Source organism: Barbus barbus (assembly GCF_936440315.1).
Source record: "Barbus barbus genome assembly, chromosome: 5".
Classification (NCBI taxonomy): Eukaryota; Metazoa; Chordata; class Actinopteri; order Cypriniformes; family Cyprinidae; genus Barbus; species Barbus barbus.
This window is the reverse complement of record NC_136733.1, coordinates 30,076,250-30,091,922: the sequence shown is the minus strand read 5'-3', so window position 1 is coordinate 30,091,922 and position 15,673 is coordinate 30,076,250. Positions and strand designations below refer to the sequence as shown.

The 15,673-nt window shown below is 37.1% G+C and overlaps 2 protein-coding genes across 2 annotated transcripts; one reads left to right on the top strand and one right to left on the bottom strand.

The window, feature by feature from the left end:
• Positions 1–1,477: 1,477 nt before the first annotated feature.
• On the top strand, positions 1,478–6,508 carry zc4h2 (zinc finger, C4H2 domain containing). The gene is made up of 6 exons (XM_079417286.1): positions 1,478–1,520; positions 1,599–1,676; positions 2,257–2,428; positions 3,472–3,644; positions 3,853–4,015; positions 5,293–6,508. The coding sequence occupies exons 2-6, from the start codon at positions 1,624–1,626 to the stop codon at positions 5,404–5,406; spliced, it is 675 nt and encodes a 224-aa protein (XP_079273412.1). The 5' UTR covers positions 1,478–1,520; positions 1,599–1,623; the 3' UTR covers positions 5,407–6,508.
• A 3,300-nt stretch (positions 6,509–9,808) lies between these two features.
• LOC306870598 (protein shisa-1-like) lies at positions 9,809–12,233 on the bottom strand. Its single transcript, XM_079417968.1, has 2 exons — positions 11,899–12,233; positions 9,809–10,587 (listed from the first exon to the last, which is right to left on the bottom strand). Exons 1-2 carry the CDS (start codon positions 12,185–12,187, stop codon positions 10,082–10,084), a joined length of 795 nt encoding a protein of 264 aa, XP_079274094.1. The 5' UTR covers positions 12,188–12,233; the 3' UTR covers positions 9,809–10,081.
• Between the last annotated feature and the right edge of the window lie 3,440 nt (positions 12,234–15,673).

The following is a 15,673-nucleotide window of genomic DNA, read 5'->3' as shown; positions in this document are numbered from 1 at the left end:
TGAAATAATTAAGGCTTTTTATTTATTTAGTTATTTGACAGAATGATTTTTTTTTATCAAAAATACAGTAAAATAATAGCCTAATATTATTAAATATTACACTTAAAATAGTGTTTTTTTATTTAGGATGTTTTAAAATGTAATTTATTTATGTGATCAAAGCCGAATTTTCAGCATCATTACTCCAGTCTTCAGTGTCCCTTCAGAAATTATTCTAATGCTGCCTAATTTGCTGCTTAATTATCAGTTGTTATTATTTGTGATCAATTATTAACAATGGTTTTATTATTGGTATAATGGTTCTCAGTTAAAGAACAGCATTTATTTGAATGTGTAAATATATTTACTGTCACTTAAATCAATTTAATCAAAGTCCCTTTTTGTATTCTACAATCTTTGATTTAATGCAACATTGTTGAAGAAAAATATTAATTAATATTTTTTAATCTTACCCAAGACTGAATGGTATCACATTTCCAGCAAATATATGAAGCAGCATATTAAAAGTAAAATATGAAGTGATGCTGAAAATTCAGCTTTGATCACGGAAATCAATTATATTTTACTATATAGTTGCATAGAAGACAGCTGTTTTAAATTGTAACATTATATATTTCACAGTACAGTTTACTGTATTTTTTATCATCAAAATAATTTGTATACTCTTTTCAACAATTGGAGCTCTATTCCTTAAAATGACAGACTGCAAAAAGGCAAATACTGTATATAACCAATAGAAAGGCACCATAAAAACAGTCCGCATTCTGCACTATTCAAGTCTTAGACGATACCAGAGCATTGTGTCATATCGACTGATAATATTGGAATACTTTAGTGATATTAAACTGTCCCTTGTATTCATTTTTTACTATTTAATATACACCAGAAAAGACAAGAATATGCCACTCATTTAGGGTTTGGTGGGCCGCTCTGTGCCAAAAAGTCCAGGGCCAATTTTTGGCCCCCACACTTAAGTATGAATAAATAGGACATAGAATAATGGACAATAAATATAATAATTTGGACATAGCCTATACATTATATTCTATTAAGTACTATGGAGTATTGTGTACATACCACAGTACATGAATATGGAATTCAATATATCAAATGCACATTGAAATACTTGAGACAAGTGATGCTGCTGCTGTCATGTGAATAAGTTCAGATAGCAACAGGCAATGTAGTTGTTTGCTGTTTTACTCGACATGTTTTTCTTTGTTTTCTAATAAATCCGCAATAAACCACATCTGCTGACTGTTTCTCATACTTATAAAAATATGAAGATGCGTGTAGCACATTACTTTGCCATGTACCTTTGCCTCTACCAGATGTCACTAAAATGAAGGTGGTATTTTAGATGACTATATTTTTCAATAGTTTCCCAAATATTTCCTATAAGGAATATAATAAACGTCCGACAAACGCTTGTGTCTTTTTTAATGGAACACGCTCCCTTTAAACCTCGCTGAGGATTGTGGGAAATGTAGTCAGCGCCGTGTTGCTGTTGTCCACAGCTGGTTAGCATTTCTATTGTCTTTCTTATGAGAGGTAAGTTATATGTGCTACAACCTTTACCTCCTTTCTTATTCCCACAGAAGTCTCACAGTTTCATAGTCCACCATGGCGGACGAACAAGAGATAATGTGCAAGCTAGAAAACATCAAAGAAATAAGGTAAGAAAAGCTGAGATTGAGCCTAAAGCAGACACGCTAGCCTGTCTTCAACATCTGGCCGGTTCAACCTATATTGCAAAAACCCGGCGTAATTCACCTTAATCGTTTCATTTCACAAGCAATGCATGAATTTGCATCTATAGTCTACCTGAAAAAAGTAATATAAGACATTTCTCCTTTGATAGGCTCTTTGCATCGGTCATGATGCTAAAGCAAGCCGCTTAAATTATAAACATAGCTTTGCACTAAATCTGAAAACACATCACACTAATTCTGCATTAACCGTTATTTTCGACGTGGATGAGTGTGAAAAGCATCCTGTTGTGGTTAGACACGAAACTGCAGAGCAAACGGTTAATTTCCTGCGGAACGGTTAACTTATACATAACGTTACCTCAGACACACACTTGATTGTCTGGTTGTTATAAATATAGCTTTGCACGCACAGGGTCTAATGCTCGGATTTCTGAAACCACATTATAGAAGTCTTGTTTAAAATCACATGCACCAGATCAGAAGTATTTGCATTGTATTGTCATATGCTGTCATGTTGTTTACTGTGTTTTGTGTGGTTTTGCAGGAATAAGACAATTCAGATGGAGAAGATCAAATCTCGACTGAGGAGTGAGTTTGAAGCTCTGGAGTCAGAGGAGAAGCACCTGAGAGAGTACAAACAGGAAATGGATCTTCTGCTGCAGGAGAAAATGGCTCACGTAGAGGAGCTGCGTCTCATACATGCTGATATTAATGTGGTAAATAAGAAAAAACATTACACACTCCACTACCATATTGATCATGTTTGTGGTGCAGTCAATAAAGTTAATATATCCATCGCATTTACACTGACTATGACTTAATAGGGGGAAGTCGTGGCCTAATGGTTAGAGAGTCGGACTAGTAATCGAAAGGTTGCGAGTTCGAGCCCCCGGCCGGCAGGAATTGTAGGTGGGGGGAGTGAGTGTCCAGCGCTCTCTCCACCCTCAATACCACGACTGAGGTTCCCTTGAGCAAGGCACCGAACCCCCAATTGCTCCCCGGGCGCTGCAGCATGGCTGCCCACTGCTCCGGGTGTGTGTTCACGGTGTGTGTGTGTGTGTGTGTGTGTGTGGATTTGTTCACTACTCACTGCTGTGTGTGCGCACTTGGATGGGTTAAACGCAGAGCACCAATTTCGAGTATGGGTCACCATACTTGACAATACGTCACGACTTTACTTTTTTTTTTACTTTACTTAATGCACATATTCAAAGGTATGCAAGTTAGGTAGAATATACACTACTATTCAAAACTTTCAGGTCAGTAAGATAAAAAAAAAGAACTAACTTTTATTCTGCAAATATGCATTAAAATGATCAAAAGTTCCAAAAATAAATAAATTAATAAAGGCCGTTCATCAAAGAATCCTAAAATAAAATGCATCATGGTTTCCAGAAAAATATTACGCAGCTCATCTGTTTTCAACATTGATAATTGATAACACTGATAAAAATATTAAAAATGTTTCTTAGGCACAAAATCAGCATATTAGAATGATTTCTAGAATGTTTTAGAATAGAAAACAGTTAAATTGTAACTATATTTTACAATACTAATGTTTTTACTGTATTTTCAGTAATACAATATTACTTTATGCTCAAATAGCTTCTTTCAAAAATGGAAAATGGTTGAATGGTAGTATATAGGTATTATAAGCTCTACAAGCACTTTTTTTCTGTGATGTCAAGGTTAGGTCAGAGGGCTAATCATTAGGTTCACAACATTGTAATTTATGGAGTGGCTGTATTTCTTCTCCCAGATGGAAAACACTATCAAACAGTCTGAAAGTGACTTGAACAAACTGCTGGAGTCAACCAGACGTCTCCACGATGAGTACAAGCCACTGAAAGAACACGTGGATGCCCTGAGGATGACCCTCGGCTTACAGAGACTTCCCGACCTCAGCCAGGAAGAGGAGAAGCTTTCATTGGAGTTAGTAATGCTGTTCCTGTGTGTGTGTGTGTGTGTGTGTTTGACTGGGGGAACTCCTCAAAATGAGTCATTGTAGTGTAGGAGTGTGTGTTTGCTAGAGAGTAATTCTTAAAGCTGAGTCAGAGAATTTGTGAGACAGAGTGTGTAATTGTGTATGGGAAGGCTAAATTGCTTACTGTTTGTTTGTGTGCTCTTCATCTCCTTTCAGCTACTTTGAAAAGCAAAAGGCTGAGTGGCAGACAGAACCTCAGGAGCCTCCAATCCCAGAATCCTTAGCGGCAGCAGCGGCTGCAGCCCAGCAGCTTCAAGCTGCACGGAAACAGGATGCCAGACAGACAGCGACGTTCCGCCAGCAGCCGCCACCTATGAAGGTGAATAGACTTTTACATTACTGCAGCTGTATCTGTGTACACACACATCAGCAATACTGTGGAGAAATATTTAGTTTATTTGGCAGTGCCTACACATTGCTGGCAAGAGAAAAATATTTTACTTTAGTTGTGAGCTTGCATTCTGAATTAAATGTTATTTAATTCAGAATGCATTAAATTTCACACAAAATGAAAATGACAATAAAGCAATACAACTTTCTGTTGATTTGTCTTTGTTGTTCCACTATAGTCTGATTCACAAAAGAATGACGTGGGTCTTTTGGAACCGGTTCTTTTTAACAGGGTTCCTACACAGTATGGAAAAGTATGGAATTTGATTGGAGTAATTTCCAGGTCTGGAAAAGTATGGAAAAAAGAAAGCAGAGTATGAAAAAATATTTGCATTTCCAGACTTTTGCCCCTATTTAGTTTTCTATAATTGAAAATTAAGAATTTAATGAAAATAAATGTATCATGTAAGAAGTATGCTTTCATGGCAGCTGTTTGATGATTGTTTGATTGTCAATGAAAAATGCAGGTTATAGGCAGGTTTTGGGTTTCTTCTCACGATGTTCTTAGGACTGTATTACAGAGCCTCTAAAAGGATCTTTGCAAAAATAAAAAAATATACAGACTTTGGTGTACACACGAGAAACTGAGCTTAATTGCGCCATCTGCCCATTTCTTGGTGTGTTTTTTTGGCCGCCATAGAGTATGCATTAAAGCAGACTTGAAATAATGGCCTTGAAATATGACGTACTGCTTTAAATAAAAGCATTATTGTGCCATAGGCACATCTCATGTCATTGTTTCTCGGCCGCCACAGAGGATGCATTAAATTGAACATTAGTCCTTGATATTAGAGGTACTACCTTAAGAAAAGCCACATTTTTATATCTATTAATTCATGTGCATCCATGCTCTCATTTTCTACACAGTAAGATGGCAGTGACGCACAATGGAAATAGGTTATATAGTATATATAAAACTAGAAATTGTAATGTGTAAGCACGCAAACACAATTCCCATGCGCATGTGAATAGTTTCCGTGTGCATGCAAAAGCATTTATTTTAAATAGAAATCTTTTGTAACATTATAAATGTCTTTACTGTCACTTTTAATCAATTAAATGCATCATTGCTGAATAAAATATCAAAATCTTACTGACATTTTGTACCTGCTTATTGTGGAAAGACACTAGAAACTGCTACATTTTTTAACTTATACAGAATGTAAAAACTACAAGAGATTTATTTCATTTGTTGTCTCTTTTCAGGCTTGTCTGTCCTGCCACCAACAAATCCATCGGAACGCACCAATCTGTCCTCTCTGCAAAGCCAAAAGTCGCTCACGCAACCCTAAAAAACCCAAAAGAAAACCCGACGAGTAACATGCACAGTTACTAGCAACCTCAGAGAAAGCCTGACTAACACACATAACCCCGACAGAAAATAATTTACTTACATAAACGCATTCACTTACGCTCTCATGCATGCACATTTCCACACAAACACACACTGACAGTCGCCATGATGCCACACGCTCAATGCACATCTAGACACCCGCACCATTGTCCTGAAGGAATGGACCATTCTGATAACCTGATAACTGATAACCTGACCTCTTATAGTGATCCTGTAGTTAACCTGTCTTCCTGCTTCAGTGGACATGAGGTCTCAGTTTTTCATTTAATTTTTATATAAGTAAAACCTTGATATTGTGTCTGTATTTAGTGGAAATGGATGCTTGTTTAGAAATATTGAAGTGTACTGTTCTGTGTGGGGTTTAATTCTAGTGCATTAGTTCAAACTAAATTCTCTAAAGTGGCTATAGTCAATAGAGCCGTTTGTATGGTATTCAGTTAAAGCTTAAACTGATCTTTAATCATTTTAATTAATTAATAATGGTATGATTTTGCCTATGTCTTTTAATGTTTTTCCCTCATGATAACAATGTTTTTCTTGTATTATGTAACCATGGACTGTCCCAGACCATGTCAGTGTTCTAGAATGTCTTGAGGGCCGTTCACACAAGATGTAGTTGGAGACCATTGAAATGCATAATAATGAGTTTTTAACTTGAAGTGTCTTTAAAAACGTGGTGCTAATGGCAGGAGATGCTGAAAAGACGGCCATTGAAACAAATACTCTAGATACAGAGACCAACAATTAATGCAGACTAAATGCAAACGCATGTGTGAACAGCCCTTTAGTAGTAAAGTAATGATGGAACACAAGTTGAAAGAGAATTCTAAACCTTGAGTTCTAATTGAACTATTATTCAATTTGAGCGAATGAGCTGTTTTTGTGTTTTGGAATTTGACCCAAGGGGCATTAGAGCTTGTTAGAATCTTCAGTATTGAATCATTGTGTTTATGTCTCATCTTTTCTGAGAGTCAGTTTTTTAATCATTAAAACCTGTGAACTAATAAACTTGTGTAACTTTTGTCAAATTGAAATTGTAGAATAATACAATTCCTTTCAGTTGGTTATGTCATCTGATTGATTCGCTTTCTCTCTGTCACTCTGTCTGTGATTGGCTTGATATGTATCTGGAATTTGACCTTTCACCCATGACCCCTAACAATGCAATAATCATTCTTTTTTTTTTCTTTTTGGCTAATCTCTTTACCAGCAAGAGGTTATACATTCTTTTTGCACTGCACTCTTGATCATGAGGGGGGGGGGGGGGGTTCCTTATTTACACTCCAAGAAAAGTGTTAAAGGTGATGATAGAAATTACACTCCATTGACAGCAACAACACTTAAACTGAAATTAAAAGGAACACACACGCACACACAAAAGTCAAAACTCTAGTTACTATATACACACATTTAAGAAAATAAAGAAATTAAATATATAGAAATAAAAAATAAGCTAAAAACAATTCAAAATATTAAAACAACAAAAGGTATGAGTATAATAATGCTTCTAACATAACACTAAGCCAAACACCAAAACACAACTACGTGTGTATGTACAGCCACACACGTATACATACATATAAAAATAAATTCAATATATATATTATTTCATTTCCATACAGTATGAAATACTAAAATAACTTAAATTAAATAAAACTAAAAGTGAATAAACAACCTATACAGACATCAACACTGAGCCAAGCACGCGTTTTAAAACAACAACAACAACTTACTTACACATAGTAAGAAATGGTTATAAAAAACTGAAACCGAAGTGAAACAAGTTGTAGGAAAGAGGAAAAATAAAAAGCGATAAGAGGCGATGGTCTTTACAGTCTTCTGTCTTCACGCGAGGAGGGCTTTACACGACCGCTGCCGTAGTATAAAAACCTATCTAACAAATCCCTATTGGAATTCAGCTGGACCCACTTTCCTGTTTATCACAAAAAACGGCCAAGCAAGTGCAGACACTGACAAGATACGCGATACAGTATGAGACTAAAACGCGATTTTCACTTCATTTCACTTCACTTTATACTTTAAATCGTAACATTGGCTCTCAACATTGAACAGGGCCTAAAAAAGTTAAGTGAACTCAAAAACTGATTATAGTAGCAGAACTCAAATGGAATCTACTTACAAAGACTGCTTTGCTACAGTCTGTAGAGCAGATGTTGAAATTAAATGTTATTTTATGTGTTTTGACATGTACAGGTGCATCTAAAAAAATTAGAATATCGTGAAAATCTTTTTTTTTTTTACTTCAAAAGTGAAACTTTCATATATATTTTACATTCATTACATGTAAAGTAAGACATTTCAAAAGTTTTTTTTGTTTTAATTTTGATGATTAGAGCTTACAGCTCATGAAAGTCAAAATCTGTATCTCAATATATTAGAATATTTGTATTTGAGTTTCATTAAACGACCATCCCTACAGTATAAATTCAGGGTATCTCTTGTTCTTTGAAACCACAATAATGGAGAAGACTGACTTGGCAATGATCCAGAAGACCAATATTGACACCCTCCACAAAGAGTGTAAGTCACAGAGGGTCATTACTGAAAGGTGTGGCTGTTTACAGAGTGCTGTATCAAAGCATATTAAATGCAAAGTTGACTGGAAGGAAGAATTTGGGTAGGAAAAGTTGCACAAGCAACAGGGATGACCGCAAGCTTGAGAATACTGTCAAGCAAAGCTGATTCAAACACTTGGGAGAGCTTCACAAGGAGTGGACTGAAGCTGGAGTCAGTGCATCAAGAGTCACCATGCTCAGACGTCTTCAGGAAAAGGGCTACCAAGCCACTTCTGAACCAGAGACAACGTCAGAAGCGTCTTACCTGGGCTGTGGAGAAAAAGAACTGGACTGTTGCTCAGTGGTCCAAAGTCCTCTTTTCAGATAAATTTAAATTTTGCATTTCATTTGGAAATCAATGTCTGGAGTCTGGAGGAAGACTGGAGAGGCACAGAATCCAAGCTGCTTGAAGTCCAGTTTGAAGTTTCCACAGTCAGTGATGATTTGGGGTGCCGTGACGTGTGCTGGTGTTGGTCCATCATTGTGTTTTATCAAGTCCAGAGTCAATGCAGCCATCTACCAGGAGATTTTGGAGCACTTTATGCTTGTTTGTTTGTTTTTTTCCTGGATTAGGCCTATGTACGTTATAGCTAGCTGACTTGACATATTACCATGTGCCCTAAAACTATATGAGGGTTGAGTTAATGCATCAGAATATGAGGGACCTAATCAATACACAAAATTGTGCATATTTAATCGTATATTAGGAAATATTCTTTGTATAGTGAACTTAAATAAATTCAAATTACTCATAACCACTGGTTTCTAAACGTAAATTAATTGAGTCAGTTGGTTTCCTTAGTTTAAATGATTTTTACAGTATATTACATACTATATTTACATTAAGAATTTTTTTTTGATCAGAGTGAATGCAAAACTAAAACAGTATATATCTCAGAAGCTTTGTGTCTTTTACTTTTCTCTTTTTAGCATTGCAAGTTAAACACTTTGTGACTGTGTGCGAGTGAAAAAAAAAGAAGATTGGTTTATTTACAGTTGTGTACCTGAGCAGATTTATTTGGCTGCTTGGCTGGATTTATTCATGTGTCTTTAGCGTCACATTACACGTTTTACATCATAACAGGATTTGGGCTGAAACTCAGTAGGCTCGTCTGCAGCTCGTTAATGAACTCATACGCATCTGCTTAAACTCCAGCTGGGCCATCCAGTGCCTAATCTCACTCACACACCCCTCTTTACCTGCACTAATCCCACTCTCAGGGGCGTGAAGAGATCTGCATCTTTTGTCCTCTGCCCTCCTGCCGTTTCCACACACAAAACCTGCTCAGCCACACACGCAAGCAGCTGTAACGGCTGGAGAGCTTTACAATCACAAAGTACTGTAAAGGAAAACCCAAAGCTCTTTGCAGGACAAAGAGACACTTACTGTTCAGATGGCTAGAGGATCTCTAGAAATTCAGTTTAAGAAAAATATAGCCACTTCGTTTCAGCAAATTAAACTAGTTCCAGCTAATTAAACCAATGCTGCTTGAGTCCTACATTATTAAAAATAAAGGTTCTTTATTGGCATTGATGGTTTCATTCACATCCAATGCACATTCTTTGCGGTCGAAAAAGGTTCTTTAAATTATGAAAATATTCTTCACAGTAAGAAAAAGTGGTTCTTTAAAGAACTATTCACCAAAATGTTCATCTGTGAACCCAAAATTCTATGGCATTTTTGTGAAAACCCCCTTTTGGGTGCTTTATTTTAAAGAGCATAGTGTAGTTTCACAAATGTGTCTTGAAATATTCATGTTTTTGTATACGAACGAGCAGAGTCAAGCAAATTGCCTATAAAAATAGATTTATTCTCTAATCTGTTATAAATAACAATACAATCAGTGATTGCAGAGCAAACAATCAAGTGTTCATGCAAATACACTCCTATGAGAAGTATCAATACATCATAAAAAGGTACCAACCATGACTAACATTATATCAGTCCTAATTGTGTTTGTGGAAGCAAATCCACGGCCGCAAAATTAAAGTATCCCTGGGACATTCCTATTCCTAGTGCAGTCCAACACAGTTTTATAGTCCATTCGTAGTTTTATAAGCATTATCAGATAGTGACAGAGGGGTGGATAGGCTCCGTGTGCATGGGGGCCTGAGGAAAAGGCTGCACGGGGCCGTGCACCTGCCCAAACCCAGGACGGGCATCCAGGAACGCAGGGGCCATCAGCATGCTGCGTTCTGGGGGAAGAGCGTAATTCATGTAGTGCTGGTAGAACTGTGGCGCCCCCTGTGGGAGTGGAGGAACATACTGCTGTGACTGAGAGGGTGGGAACGCATTTCCCATCGGGCCATAGAGGTTCACGCTGAGCTCGGATGGTGGAGGGCGAGTGTTTGTCATGGAGGAGCCTGAAGTGGAGGTGCGGGATGGGGTAGAGCTGTCCACAGAGGGCCCTCCAGACTCCATCAGGCTGGTCTGAGCAGCGGATGGCCCTGCTGGCCGATTGTTCGCTTTGGGGTTCACACACTTGCAGCAGCAAATAGATATAACCACGCCAACCAGAACAAACGACAGGAACGTGCTCACCACAATCACAAAGGGCAAATAGGTTGGAACTGGGGAGGGAGAGAGAAGAGAAAGAATTAAACATGAGGGTTATACAAATATGCACATCAGAGGTTGGTGAAAATTCTTCTGAAAGTTACAAAAATGCCCACACACACAATGAATTCATTTAAAATGTTATAATTCAGAATGATCTAGGCCTAAGTATTTTAATATTATCAAGAGTAATCAGGCAGGCATCTAAAATTATTGGGTACCCACAGACTAAATAAGGCCAAGCAGTTTTGCCAGGATCTTGTATCTTTGGTTTGTTATTATTTATTTTAAAGGTGTTGTTGTGGAGTAGTTGTGGTTAGGTTTTAGATAATAAAGTTTTTTGAATCTTGAATATGCTCATAAAAAAATAAGGCACAAAAAATTAAGTCCAGGGAAAATTTCAGAATTATATTTTGTTATCAATAAAATGTAATTGTGTCATTTTAACAAATGTAATAAAATGTAAATGTTCTATTGATACCACGTCCTTCAAATAATTATATGTAAAGGGTGAAGAGCACACATGCATCAAGGTAGCCAGCAGTGGCCATTTTTTTCGTACAATTATTCATATTTAACATAATTAAATAAATTACAACAATACATTAATTTCCTTAAATGACTCGTACACTACTAAAATATATTTTTCTATTAGAAGTGATTTAAACAAAGAATATTGGACTACGTTTTACAAGAAAATGCTATTTCAGTCTTTCTTGCAGTTTCTTTGTAACTATTTGTGACTCTGGATCACAAAACCAGTCTTAAGTCGCTGGGGTATATTTGTAGCAATAGCCAAAAATACATGGTATGGGTCAAAATTATCCATTTTTCTTTTATGCCAAAAAAATCATTAGGATATTAAGTAAAGATCATGTTCCATGAAGATATTTTGTAAATTTACTACCGTAAATACATCAAAACTTTTTTTTTTTGTAGTAATATGCATTGCTAAGAACTTCATTTGGAAAAGCTTAAAGGCGATTTTCTCAATATTTAGATTTTTTTTTTTTTTTGCAGCATCAGATTCCAGATTTTCAAAATCTTGTAGTCTATCTCAGCCAAATATTGTCCTATCCTAACAATACATCAACGGAAAGCTTATTTATTCAGCTTTCAGATGATACATTTCAGATGATAAATCTCAACTTCAACAAATTGACCCTTATACCTGGTTTTGTGGTCCATTTTGTTAAATTAACTAGCAATTTCTGAGTGAAGACTGCACAAAGTAAAAAAAAAAGTAAATCCTACACCTTTTTTAAGTGTACAGAACGAAAAAACAAAACAAGATGAATTACACAAGTTTTTTTATAAAGACTCACCAGTTTCTGTCATCTTTCTCATGTCGCCCGTGTTCTCCGGTTCGGAGTCGGTGTCGCAGGTGCTCTGATCGAGGCGCGCCTCCGCGTACGTACAGCAGTACCTGAGTGCGCACGTACCGCAGCAGTAGCGCGCGTCCTCTCCGTCAAAGCGCTCCGGACACTGGAATCCCCGGTGCCAAGAGTTGAAGGAGTCCGTCCAACCGTGACAATATTCCCCCGATAAGGCAAAAGACACCGGGAGAACGGTTGATACCAATAGAAAGAGCGCACATGATACAGATGAAGGCATGGTTGCCTCTGTTTAAATCCTTTGCGCGGCAGAACGTGAAGAATGTGAAGTTGCTCCGAAGATCCAGCAAGCCAGTCGCATCTGATCCGAAGTCACTGTCTGCAGGCGTCATTTATGTGTTTGCTGGACCCCCTTCCCCCTCCAAACACACACACACAGACGTCAGCCCCTCCTCCCATCAGTCCCTCGTTATCGCTCATCTGCATTTAAAGTTAGGCGAGGTTTCGTGATTGGCAAGGTTGTTTATTTGTATAGTTGCGCTGCTAATTACTGTATAGGCCTACAAAATATGACAAGCGGTGATGAACTCATTCTCTAATGACATCAGCTCCCTGGGTCACAAATCAAAACTTTAACCAGATCAAAATATGTAATTTTTTGAAGTGAGAGTAAGCTAACTGAGGACTTTACAACAAAATATTTGAATGCCATCAGTCCACATTTTTAAACAAATAGCCTAAAAAAAAAAAAACTTTAGACAAACCTAAATATTATTCACAATGATATCAGATACATAACTCAGATATACAAATAGCATGCCTATTCACGTCTGGAAACGGACGGAGCCTTTTGTATGTGAGTGTATGTGGGGTTAAAGGTTATAGACTGTGCTTGTCTGTCTCTGTTTACTTTGTCTGAGACAGGGAGGTCAATTCACTATCAATGCACATCTAAACACACACACACACTCATTAGTTACCAAGTATGAAACTCATGCTGTGGTTCTCAACTATAGTCTTGCATCAGAATCCTGATTCAGAGACATCAAGAAGTGAAGAAACAGTACCAGAATTGCTTACTGTATGAAAGTATATATAAAACTGCATGGAAATCAAACATTGAAGTGTATTCTTTTTTAACTGCAGCACTTTCTCGAATTTTGATGATTATATGGTTTTGACAGCCATAAAACAAAATATGTTTATTCTTATTGTAAGTGAACTTTAATCTAATGTAGTCTGGGTCATATTTATTTATTTTGCTTCTCTTATGTTCATTGCATTTTATTATTTCATAAATTTAATTTCAGTGTTTTTTCTGCTATCCACAGCCTGTGTTTATACCTTGTGTTTCACCACTCATGTGAAAACATCAAAATCTAGACCGCCAAAAAACTATATTTCCACTATATAAGAACATATTTAATATTTTTAGGGCTATTAAAAAGGTAAAGAAATAACACAATTAATCTGTTCACTAATAGCAGGTTATTCAAATACATGCAGGTTATTATATGTAATATCCATGCACATCCACTCTACATACGCCCTACTGCTTTCATTGGAACAGATTTTACCTCCATTCAGATTTTACATCTTTGACTGCATCCCAAAAAACAACACACATCGTCATTCACATAAATCTCTGTTTTAGCTGCGCAGACCTGATTGTGTCAAGCTATTAACAGAGATTAGTCCTCACACAAAAGACAGTAAATTGCCATTGTCTGAGCACTAAGACATTAGCATCAGGTCAACAAAGCCTGTCTCCTGAGGGTGTGACAGGCTCGGCTTATTGAATATGACTGAGTCATTAACTTTAACTAGGTGCTTAAGAATTGCATACATCTCAAGAGACTGAGACCAGGAGTAACGCATGTGTGTGTGTGTGTGTGTGTGCATGCGCGCATGTAGGGCCTACATGTGTGCAAGCTCCAGATGGCAAATGTATTTCTGAGAAACAAAATAACTGGTAATGTGACACCATTTGGTGGTAGGATTACAGAAACTGGAAAGGGAGACAATAAGAAACAAGAGAAAAAGAGACAGTTGGGAGGAGAGAAAGTGGGAGGAACAGAAAAAGAGACTGAGAGTGGAATAGACAGGAAATTGGAACTAGTTTCAGGTTGAATTAAATACCCTTCCTTCAAGTAAAATGTGGTGCTTAAGAAACATTTCCGAAAACAGCTTCATATTTTTGTAGGAATTCAAGCAATGGCTGCTGAAAATTCAGCTTTGCCATCACAGAAATAAAATTAGATTTTTGATCAAATAAATGTACCTTTCTGAGCATAAGATTCTAACTAACATATGGTTGTTTTTATAGTTTCTAAATGTATTTATGCTACTTTTCATAACATTTATGATACCATTACCATACTAGTAAAGGGACGTTTGTAGGCTACCTTCTAGTCAAAATCAGACAAACGTATCTGTCCTTTCCAGCTGAACCCTGTTGACATGCCCAAACCTGGAGAGTGCAGGGATTAGATACATGAAATGATACCGCTCAGATGGAGCTGAATTAAGTGTTAGACAGCATTCAAATCTGTGTGTAAAGATCCATCTGCAGATTTGATCCTTATCCTGAAGGGTCCGATTTGTGTCTGTTTCGTTTATCTGATTCTCTTCCCTGAGTTGAGATTCCTTAAAAAACACATTAGCTTCTCCAGCTACTGAAGCTTATGCTTCAAAAACAAACTCCTGGGCTGCATCCAAAATAGCATGCTACTTATAGTAAGTAAGTAACTTCACAACCTTTACATAGTTTTTTATTTATTCATTTTAGGATAGGGCAGGATCAGGGAAGGTCCTCAAGCTGGGATTCAAACTTGGGACGCCTGCAGCGCACCAGCGCGCTGCCCACAAGGCTATTGGGGCCAACTAAAATTTCTTATTTTTAATATAAGAGCAGGTGCAGCCATTTGTAACTGTTTAAATGTGCACAGGCTTACGGTGTCATTTTCTTCCAGTTACTTTAACTGTACAAAAACACTACGTGGCATGATATTGGTATTTGTTGTCATTTCATTTTAATTTATCATTGTAATAAACGCAATGGTTTGTAGCATAGACCATTCATTACGCTTTGTTACTCTTCTAATTATTTAAAGGTCTCACACATTGCAGAAAACAAATTACTTCCTCATTGCAAATACGGTGGATACAGTATGAAATTGTGGACATAATTCGGGCGTACAACAGCTGTTATGTTGTCATTATCATGTGACCTACGCAGCCCTACTTTTTTATGAATAATGTAAATTCGGACAGACATCTCTTTTCACGTATTTTTTGCCTACTAAATAGTAGGGAAGTATGCATATTCAGATGTGGTAACAACTATATTTCTTGAGTAAACTCTGCCTTGATTCAAATGAAACTCACCATTGCTCGTAATTGCAGTCAGTTGTTATCATTGTTGTCTCAGATTCGACAGCATGTGTATTTTGTGCTTTTGTGTTTACAGGACATTGGCAGATATGTGAGAGGGAATTTGACTTAAGCCGAGTGAGCTGTATGTTAATGTTCTTCATTAGTGTGCTGTTATCAGATAACTGAGCCTAAGGGTTGGGAGGTTGTTATGGCGACAATGGGTCAAGCTATGGGGGTCCTCCCCAATCTGGTTGGGCCACCATGCAGGAGCAACCCCCCTGTGCTGCATGTGTCTGGGTGTAAGGCTTAATGAGGTTTCCAGATATGTTTAGGCTCGTCTAGATCAGGGATTTTCAATCCTTTAAATGCCACAGACCCCCAAATAAGATTA

Bases quoted from the DNA above. Each gene is read 5' to 3' on its own strand.
- zc4h2 (XM_079417286.1), top strand. From the start codon at position 1,624: ATGGCGGACGAACAAGAGATAATGTGCAAGCTAGAAAACATCAAAGAA. The intron at 2,429-3,471 runs GTAAATAAGAAA...TTCTTCTCCCAG, and splicing joins TACATGCTGATATTAATGTG to ATGGAAAACACTATCAAACA. The intron at 4,016-5,292 runs GTGAATAGACTT...GTCTCTTTTCAG, and splicing joins AGCAGCCGCCACCTATGAAG to GCTTGTCTGTCCTGCCACCA.
- LOC306870598 (XM_079417968.1), bottom strand. From the start codon at position 12,187: ATGCCTTCATCTGTATCATGTGCGCTCTTTCTATTGGTATCAACCGTT. The intron at 10,588-11,898 runs GTGAGTCTTTAT...CTCCCTCCCCAG, and splicing joins GAGAAAGATGACAGAAACTG to TTCCAACCTATTTGCCCTTT.